The sequence below is a fragment of the Pyxicephalus adspersus genome, chromosome 6, assembly GCF_032062135.1.
Source record: "Pyxicephalus adspersus chromosome 6, UCB_Pads_2.0, whole genome shotgun sequence".
NCBI classification, from domain to species: domain Eukaryota; kingdom Metazoa; phylum Chordata; class Amphibia; order Anura; family Pyxicephalidae; genus Pyxicephalus; species Pyxicephalus adspersus.
In genome coordinates, this window is record NC_092863.1 from 87,360,797 (window position 1) to 87,371,467 (window position 10,671).

The 10,671-nt window shown below is 37.6% G+C and overlaps 1 protein-coding gene across 3 annotated transcripts in view; it reads left to right on the forward strand.

The window, feature by feature from the left end:
* The window catches only part of RAB27B (RAB27B, member RAS oncogene family), a 119,903-nt gene extending 110,894 nt beyond the window's left edge, over positions 1-9,009 (forward strand). For all 3 annotated transcript variants that reach the window (XM_072416481.1, XM_072416482.1, XM_072416483.1), the window contains 4 exons: positions 824-909; positions 4,191-4,294; positions 4,636-4,759; positions 5,563-9,009. In XM_072416481.1, coding sequence (XP_072272582.1) covers positions 824-909; positions 4,191-4,294; positions 4,636-4,759; positions 5,563-5,752 — 504 coding nt within the window. In that variant the 3' untranslated portion in view covers positions 5,753-9,009. The remainder of the gene's footprint in view (positions 1-823; positions 910-4,190; positions 4,295-4,635; positions 4,760-5,562) is intronic.
* Positions 9,010-10,671: the final 1,662 nt, after the last annotated feature.

Consider the following 10,671-nt stretch of genomic DNA (forward strand, 5'->3'; position numbering starts at 1 on the left):
GGTGCTTGTGACCCATGGTTGACCTCCCTCTCACCTGCATTTGACCTACTGCAACCACGTTTTTTGTATTTCTAGACTTGTATAAGAATGCAAAATCCATGAAAATAAAAAATCCTAAAAGTGTATTCAGTGTTTCCCAAACTTTTTTACATGGGGGAATCTTTGAAATAACTTTCATTTCATGGGAACCCCTTCTATAATTATTATATCCACAGCTCACAGTACAATATTGAAATCATCAGTGGAAAGAATGTCTCTTATAATGCTGACCATTGGGAAGAATTGTCATCCTTACATATTACTAAAAATATCATTGGTTTCAGTGGTAACTGACCTGAGAGACACAAATGGGTCATTGCTAGAAGAACCCTGGTTGGGAAACACTTTTCTACCTATTACTGTATCTGGACCCTGATTGCATTGCAGCGATAAGTACAGAACCTTTAAATAAGCATTACCAGTACTACTAAAGCCAAAAAATACTTTAATGCTGAAAATGTATATTTTGCTAAAATAAATATTACCATGCACCATCAATATCTTCAACACCAAGAAATTAGAGATACCACCAAAATGCCCAAACTATACACAACTGGTGGCACCTTGGCAATCGCTTGTGGCTTTCACATACAAATATTTTTTTTTTTTTAATTTTATGCCTTTGAGACCTCTGAACATTATGAATCCATATTATAAATTTACCAACCAAAAAAAATTCAGTTCCCTTTGCTAATTTAAAAAAAAACCATTTACTGGATTAATGTTGAAAAGTGAATGACTAATCTTTAAAACATCTTTTAATTGTGTTGATATCGTTCTTTAGGTTTATAACAATGCCAGTCCAGGCAGCACACATGGAAAATCCTTCAAGGTCCATTTACAGCTTTGGGACACAGCTGGGCAAGAAAGGTAAATGATATTTGATGGGATTATTTTAAATAATGAACTAGACTATAGACATTCACCTATTTACATGTTCTTAAAACTGACCACCTAATGGCAAACAAACTTCTCTAAAAACAGTTAATGTAAATTCAAAATTTAAAAAAAAAACTTTTAGGCTGGGTCTACACAGGCGGTTTTAAAAACTCATGTAAACGTTCCTACCACGTTTATATGCATTTTTTTGCACTTTGGCAAGCTTGTCTTTAAAATCGCCTATCTTGTCTTATAAACGCCTATGACACATTTTACCGCGATATACCGCTTTTGTACATTGGCGTTTATAAAAGGGTTACTTTTAACCCTTTCAGGGAATGAGTACAGGGGTACATAAATCCCCTAATCATTCCCTGAAAGGGTTAAAAATATGTGTAAAAAAAATAGGACAAGACTTTCATGGTATTTTGTTGAATGTGTGTGTTTTGTGTAACTTAAACTTATTTTTTCAGTTTACCCCACAATGAAAGGATTATTCCCAAGGCTGCATTCATGAAATGAGCACAGCTGTGGGACTCCTGACCGTGTGGGATTCACGAGCACTAAAGGGTAAATGAGAACAATTCTCCCCATTCACCTCTAGTGCTCCGTGATTAGCTGAGGAAAGGGAAACGCCTGAGCTGTCATCAGGGTTTCCCTTTCCTCAACCAAGTCTCCCAATTCAAGTCTAGTGCAGAATGGCTGGGAAAAGGAAAACCCTGATGATGGCTCAAGCATCATCGGGGTTTCCCTTTCCGCAGCTTATCATTGAGCACTAGAGGTGAATAGGGAGACTTGTCCTCATTTACCCCCTAGTGTCTGGGGATCCCACACTGTCAGGAGTCCCACAGCTGTGCTCATGTCATGAATGCAGCCGTGGGAATCATCCTGTCATTGTGGGATAACCTGTAAAAAAAAGTTTAAAGGTTACACTAAACGCACACATTCAATAAAATACTTTAACATTAAAGGGTTTTTTTTTGTACCCCTGTACTCATTCTCCATCTGGGAGTCTCTTATTAAAGGGGGGTTCCAGATACCAAGCTTCTGCTAAAAACGCTTAAAAAGCCCCCATTGTTTTTAATGGAAGCTATCAAAAAAAGCTTAAAAACGCTTATAAAAGCCATTGAATTCAGTGAGAGTGTTTTGCAGGTGTTTTCCCACAGTTGCCCTGCGCTTTTAAAACGCTGCAAGGAATGTTCTCTATACCTCTCAAAAACGTGCCTCAAGGAAACGCTGTGGTGTAGATTAGCCTATTTTAATGCATGGGAATGTCAAACTTGGGCTTGTAAAGCTTCAGGTTAATCACTGGGGAAAATGTCAGTGTGGATTAAACCTTAACTCAGGCTTCCAGCAGGCTCACCTAAGTGAAGATGTCATCATGTGACTTTCCTGTGGGATCCTTGGAAAGCTGAAGATTGCTGGAGCATCGTGTTGTGACATTTGGGATCCTCAGCTTTCCTGGGGTCACACCAGATGACTATTTTTCCCAATAATTAATTAATAATAATATATTAGCACAATGAAAACCAGGATCTAAAGTGGTAATAATTTTTTTTGGTAGGGGTGCCAGCATTATTGACAGTGAATCCCCCTCCCAGAAGTGACGCAGCAGTTCTGTATTTTCATTAGAGAGGAGAAAACTGCCAATTCACTGCTTGATAGAAAAACTAAAAACGATTTCATTAAAAAATAATAATTTTAAGAAAAATGATTTTTAGATCAATTCCATTTTTAGAGACAGAGAGATACCATGTTGATTTATTTTTTAGGATGCAACAATGCATCATCATCCCTAAGTTTTTCTGCTTAGTCACTGACATGGAAGAGGCATGCAGCAAGTAAATCAACAGGGGGACCTGATATATTCTTATTTGGTCTAGTTTAGTGATTCACCATGTGTGATTACCTGTACAGGGTATAAGTGACACCTTAGTATATGGCTGGATGGATGACTGATAACTGTCCACATTGGGCTGTATAGTACAGGTAGTCCCAGAATTACCGACATATGGACAACTCTGCTTACTCGTGTGCAGGATGAAGGCTTGATGGGGGGAGGGGTGGTTTGCATGACTTGCAGAAAAAATCTTTTGATAAACACAGTTGAGATTGTGGGTGATCTTTAGGAGCTGAGCTGATCTGTAGCCTCTTGTAACTCTGACCAGGACAAACGCAGAAGTTAATGAATGTCCAGGCTCCTTGCCAAAGCGCTCCGAATCTGACAGATTGCGAGGGCATCTCTTGTGGACAGCCCTCCTTGGTCACCCCACAGATTTTTCATTGGATTTAGGTCTGAGCTCTGGCTGGCCATTCCCAAACTTTAATTTTCTTCTGGTGAAGCACTTCTAATGATGATTTGGATGTTTGGGGTCATTGTCGTGTTAAAAGGAGAAATTCATCTTCATCTTTCTAGCAGACACCTGAAGGATTTATATCCACTGTATATTCCATTGTTTCATATCGGTGTTCCCCAGTGTCTGTAAATACCTACAATTGCCCATGTGGTTCAGAATAGTGGTTTTGAGCAGTATTACCACTCAAAAATGTTCGCCGAAAATAGTTAACACTGAACATTTCCATTTATTTGACAGTTAGTTGATGGTGGCATCGTTGCTGTGTGGCTTCTGTCACCTCCTTAAACTTGATTTGGTGCCAGATACAAATGCTTGAAAACTCATGTGCAAATGTTTTTAGTCTATCCCCCTTTTGCAATCTTTACAAATGCTTGAAAAAAACAAATGGTTATAGCTAGTTACAGCTTCGGGGTGCCTGGTTTTCACATTGGGCTACCGGAAGTGGCCCACTGCTAGCCTGAACCTACCCTTTGTGACATTCTTGCTGAACAAGTTACACCTACTATTAATATTATCATTCAGTATTTATATAGCACTGACATATTATTCAGCGCTTTACAAAGTTCATAATCATGTAGCTAGTCAAAAGGGCTCACAATCTAATGTCCCTACCATAGTCATATGTCAGTAATGTAGTTGAAAATTTAACTACATGTTTTTACTATCCTAACAGACTTCTCTTTACTTTGTCACTGGTGAGCAACATAAAGACCAATTATCAGTCACTTGTCACTGTGAAGATGACAATATACTGAAATCTGATTATTAAAAGTTACAATAAATTAGAATATTCTCATTGGCCTTTGTGTTGATTATTATATTCGCTGTCGGTGTACAGTAGTTGGTGGGAGAATATTTTCAAAGTGTTTCTGTGTCATGTAAACTAATGATTGGTCATGCTTAAAATGTCTGCAGGTTTCGGAGCCTCACCACAGCGTTCTTCAGAGACGCCATGGGATTCCTGTTAATGTTTGATCTCACCAGTCAGCAAAGTTTTCTCAACGTCCGGAACTGGATGAGTAAGTATGAAGCCTTAATGAAATCCTATACTGGCACTGTAAAAGACAGTTTGATAAAACGGGGCCCCAAGCAAATATGAAGTAAGGTCTCCAAATGCATAGCCTTGCACCCTGTCATTTGGTCAATTGGAGACTTGGAGCAGGTGGGGACCCTGAATATTTGCCTAGTTTGCCCTTCTCTAAAACCAGCCCTGGTCATTGAACCTACAGAGTTCTGAGGAGAAGAAAAATGTAGGAGCTTGTTGCCTTTTGTTTTTAAAGTGGAGAAATCATTTAAAATTAAGGCTTATGATGGAGACGACAGTTGTCAAGCACATTCTGACTCTTCTTCTTCTTTTCAGGTCAGCTCCAAGCAAATGCTTACTGTGAGAATCCAGATATTGTTTTAATTGGTAACAAAGCAGACCTTTCAGATCAACGAGAGGTCAACGAGAGACAAGCAAAGGAGCTCGCTGATAAATACGGGTGAGTCATTTAAATCTACCAACTTATTGGGTTAGCCCAATATATTCAGTAGATGGTGCTGTGTTCTGATGTAAAGTATGTAACAAACAAGCTTAGGTCTGCTGAGGTTGTTAAACACTTTACATCAGGACACAGCATCACCTACAGGTGTGACATATATACACACATATAAACTGAGATTATAATGATATTTCCTATTAATATTGACTGAGATGGGAATGCCAATCCTGTGAAGAAAAAATCGATACTAAGCACAATGAAAATTCTAAGCACAATGAAAACCAGGATCTAAAGTGGTGATAATTTTTTTTGGTAGGGGTGCCAGCATTATTGACAGTGAATCCCCTCCCAGAAGTGACGCAGCAGTTCTGTATTTTCATTAGAGAGGAGAAAACTGCCAATTCACTGCTTGATAGAAAAACTAAAAACGATTTCATTAAAAAATAATAATTTTAAGAAAAATGATTTTTAGATAAATTCCATTTTTAGAGACAGAGAGATACCATGTTGATTTATTTTTTAGGATGCAACAATGCATCATCATCCCTAAGTTTTTCTGCTTAGTCAATCCTGTGAAGAAAAAATCGATACTGTTGTAATAGCGTTGTCATAAAGAGACCTTAATTTTTGACTATCAGGTCAGGAATTGTAGGTACAGCAAAATAAGGGAGCAAATCTAAATATTTTATAAAATGTCCTGCACTGTTAAAAAATATGAGAATTGATATTTTGCTTGGTGATGTAAAATGTCATTATCTAGGTATGTGTGTGACAAAATTGTTATTTTTTTCCCTTTAAAACAGCATTCCTTACTTTGAAACAAGCGCAGCTACCGGACAGAACGTGGAAAAGTCCGTAGAAACCCTTCTAGACTTGATCATGAAACGGATGGAACAATGCGTAGACAAGACCCAAGTACCTGACGCTGTAAACGGAGGAAACTCTGGAAAATTAGAAGACACAAAAGCCGGAGAGAGAAAGTGTGCCTGTTAAATACACCAAGAAAATCCTATGTACAGACTGAATATCTAATACAACTCTTGTGGAATGGCTGACACACCACCACAGTGCCCCCTTGTGGTCAGTCTCTACACTGCAGCCATTCGTAGCTTCATATTCAGCTCCTCCAAGGGGCCTTCTTCCCCATTGTTATGGTATATGCCAACATCTCTTGTGAAGAAAGTGTTACTTATATATTTATATGCAGCATAAATGAGAGACAAAAACAATATGTTTCTTACAGAAATAATGGTGACTGTGGTATAAAAAGGGGATTTTTTTTGGTTCAGAATCATCTTTCATAGATCAGATTAGATTAGGCTGAATCAGGTATGTGAGTTATTGAAATTGCATTGTAAGCACGCCAACCAATTGTGCAACACGGGCTTTTGACCTTGTACTGTTTACATTTCTTTCCATTTCAGGATCTCCTGTTCTTTATATCTATGGCATTTATGTGTCTCCTAAATGTTTGTGAATGAAGCTGAAGTATTTTAGTAATGTGTTTTTTCTTGGTGCTTATGTTTTTTGCTATTTAGTCATTTTATGTTCGGATCAGGGATATGGAAATGGACAGGTTTTCATTGTTGGGTTAGGCAATGGTTCCATACCAAGGCTGGGATGAATGATAAGGTGAAAGGTATAATATTTTTTTTTTTTTTTTAAAAGCTCGTAAACTTGAGCGCTTGGTGCCTGTAAACCAACCCATGGATGTTAGTAACACAAGCCATTTTATAGACCTAAGCAGTTCTTTTTTGTAGATGACACCCTATTCCATTATCAGAATACAACTATTCAAAGTACAGTTAAAAGTTAAAAAAAATATATAAGTTAAAAATCAACTCAACTTCAAGCAGGTAAAAAAGAAAAAAAATCTTTATTTTGTCTTTATTCTAATCACAGGTTCATTAGGCCTTTTAGGTAGGTTACATAGGCCTAACATTTAATTTGATTTAATTTAATGAGCTTTTAGGGACAGAAAGCATAGGGATTCTGATAACAGGCTTAGTTGGAGAGGGGTCTGGCCCTGGACCAGTACCATACCATTCATACCATGTATTGTTGGACTGCACTTTAAACTGCTGAGGAGGTTGTTCTGGTGTAACGGAATTATGATTTTCTGGCAAATAGCTAAATGCATATTCAAAAATTTATATTTTTAGGTTTTTGTTGGAAAAATATTCCAGGCTGGGAAGTCCTGTGATTTTTACACTTAGTACACTACGCTGTTCATTATTGTAGCACTGTAGCTTTATAAATCACCAGCCTGCTAACTGGTCATTGGAAAGGCTTCAAAATAATGATCCAACCCCCAGTGCCTGAAAATTTGTTATATGGGCAGCACTGTGCAGTGGAGTCTAAAAGGGTCACAGTGCAGACTTTGATTTCTGCAGGACATTATGGATTGTGGGGTGGTAATATATAGCAAGACTGGAAGGGATGTATGGCAGCAGAGACATGGGCATGCTCTGTACAGCCAAAATGTATTCCCCATAGACTGAGCATTGAACTGGTTTAACTCTTCTGCCCATATTAAAAAACTTGGCGATCGGGAATATTATTCAGCAGCAGTAGTGATGGTAGGAGCACCCATAAATGATAGGAGCCTGGACCCTTCATTTCTAGAGGACAGCACAGATAGGTGTGTGCCATAATCTGCACACTGTGCAAACTTATGTGTTATGGCGCAAACTCACCTCCTAGCAAAGAGTTACATAAGAGTTTATACATAAAGCAGTCTTTTTTACACTCTAGGTATATTTTTAGGGGACAGGCGATGACTTCTTCATCTGTAGAAGACTTTTGAGGCTTCTAAGCATTTTTGCTCCTGCAGGCAGCTTGTCTTCACCAACTTACCCCCAAACAAATCCTCTGTAGACTGCACACCGAGCTGCACCTACACATGAATGAGGAATACCTTGAACCTTGAATAAATGCATAATCATAGGAGTTTTGTCATTTCATTCACAGAAGCCAAAGATCCCAAACCTGGAACAGGACCAGGACAGGAACTAAAGTCACTTTATAAGAAATTAATGTATTGACCTTGATTATATAGGGGTGATATATATCTGCCTGGAGTTTAGGTTTAAGGATATATGGAGAATGGAGGATTTGTGAATGTAAAGATACCTTGGAAAAGCCCAAATGCTTATCAGGTACACCAATGTACACAATACCTAAAACCTATTTTTACCCTTTAACCTGATTTACATTTTTTCAATCCTGAAATTGATCTAAACTCATATAATTTTATAAGATTTAATTTGCTGAAGAAGAGACTGAAGTATTATTAATTGAAAAAATTTCTATGTTTTCAACATTTATTCCTTGATACACCTCTGAGCTGCTGATCTCCTCCAACACATTACTTATCACGTTTTATCTTGTTGAAAACTGTATATTTAAGAACATACCATATATATTGGATTTACATTTTACTGTGGAACTAAGCTCATCTTCCTTAGTTGCTTCAGCTGTGCCGATATTTTCTCCTGGTCCTTTTCTGGGTTCAGGTTTGCAGGACCGGAATGATATCAGGTCCACATTCCGTTCCACATTCATTCCGGCACAGAGATATGTCAAGATTCTATACGGAGTTGTACATTTTGCCAGTTTGGTATATATTCTATAGGATATTGTGAACAAGCAGGTAAGTTGGTTTTATTGCAGAAGAGACCTCTACTGGCCCTTCTGCAATAAAAAATCTGCCTGCTCACAATTTATATTATTATTAAACTGAGTTTCACTTTAACAAGTTAAAACTTATATGACATTTTAGTGAATGGGTTTAGCTCTATATTAAATCATGTGCATAGACCGGTAAACTTTTTACCAGAAAAGTAGATATTTTTCCAAAATTAAAAAAAGTATAAAACATAGGGGAAATCATTTTTACATTGACAGGATGGTCAGTTTTCATTCTTCCCTAATGTCTTGCCTTTTTCTGAAGACAGATTTTGGGGTCTTCTTTGCATTCCAGTAACCACCCTCATGCCAAGTAAACATCCCTGTAATATGACATTCCTTGGTCTGTTGCTAATAATATTTTAGAAACGTTTTTTTCCTGATTTGTTTTCCATACAATTGTCTTTTCACTCTCTGCAATGGTTCTGTTTTGATTGAAAGCTTTAATGCCAGTATATCTCTGGGCAGCGCTTCTTCTTTCACTTATAAAGGTCTTGTAGAAAGATGCAAAGTGTCAAGATAGACCCTCAGAAATAAACAGGGTGCTAATATTGTAAAGCTTCTATTTTTGTGACAATATATATATTATATATAAATATATGGTATGTGTATCATAAACATCTTTTTAAGTGTGTCTGACTTAGGCCTTTAAAGAGAACAAGTCATGGTTTGGCTTATGTAAGAATCACAAATATTCAGTCCTAAAGTACACCTAGTACCTGTATGGCAAGTAAAAAGTGTAACGCTTCCAGGGATCGAAGTATCATATATAATATTTTTATTAGCTTGTCTTACTAGAAAGACAGAGCCATTTCTGTTTATGTGCCATTCACATCTACCTTTTGGGCTGGGATGCTGACTCAGATGCCACAGACATGTCTTTTGTAAAGCTTGCTCAGGTCTTGGGGATCTCACAAAAATCTGACCAAGCTTCTGTTTTAGCCTCTTATCTTAAAATTTTACTATCTGATTATTATATAAGGAATGACTGAGGAAATGCTTTATTCTTTTTGCAACAGACTGATGAAACAGAATCTATCCAATAAATATTCTGTTTATGTAGGCTCGTAAAGTATATCTCCTGCCAAAAATTTTTGTTCATGGTGTTCCAGAAAGAGGGGTAGAATCATCGTCAATTTTTAAATATCTCAAGTCACAAAAAGATGATTTAGTGCCACAGCTAGAAAAGGAGCCAAATCTAAATTTTTCATAGTAAGCCTGCATAATTACACTAGATCACAGTTTCTCAATTAGAGTTCTGTGTATCCCTAGGGTTCCACCAAAAGTTGCTAGGGGTTCCTTGAGTAATGAACAATTGGTGACTCTCAGGTCAGTTTAAGTTTTTGGCTGAAAAGGGTGACATTCTTCTCAATGACTAGGAATGTAAGTGGCATTAATAGAAGGGGTTCCCCAAAACGTCAAAGGTATTTCAAGGGATTCCCCAATGTTTAAAAGGTTGATAAACATTGCTCTAGTTGGTCAAAACTGGGTGGCTACCCATCATTGAGTTTTCGATGACAGATACAGTTAATGCTTACAGCATGCAAAGACATTTTAGAGAATTGCCTGCCTCCAACCTTGTGGCAGTTTGGAGAAAGTCCTCTCCTGCTCCAGTATCTGTCCCTTGTTGTACAAAATCAGGTAATGGTACAAAAACATAAGGAATGGTTTGATGGGTATGGTGTGGAGGATCTCAGGTGGCCTCAACCCTACTGAACACTTTTGGAATGTCAATTGCATGCCAGTTCTCCTCATCCACTATCAGTACTCAACCTTACAAATGCCCTCTTAGATGGCCGCGACAGAGGATCAGTGGGGTGGATTCATAATATTTCCCATGGTTCTAGGATGGGATGTCCAACTAGCTCATACAATTGTGAAGGTCAGTTGTCCACCATCTTATGACCAAATAATGAATTCAGACTCAAGATTCAGGTTCTCTCATAAGCACAATCACTACTGGTTCTCTCCGATGTTTTTTTTCTTTTTTTACAGTGCCACGTTTTTCCTGAGATGAATGACTACTGTATGTTTGTTGCTTGAACACAGATCCCCTTGACTTTGAAACATGTTTTTTGTTTTATTTATCATTGGCAAAAAAACTAAATTTGCTCAAACACTTTATCTGTAGGCTTTTTCAACATCATATATAGCATTGTGCCATTTGATGGCATTTTTTTAGCTTAAAAGAAGGTTTCAATCTAATTAATGAAATTCTGAAATAA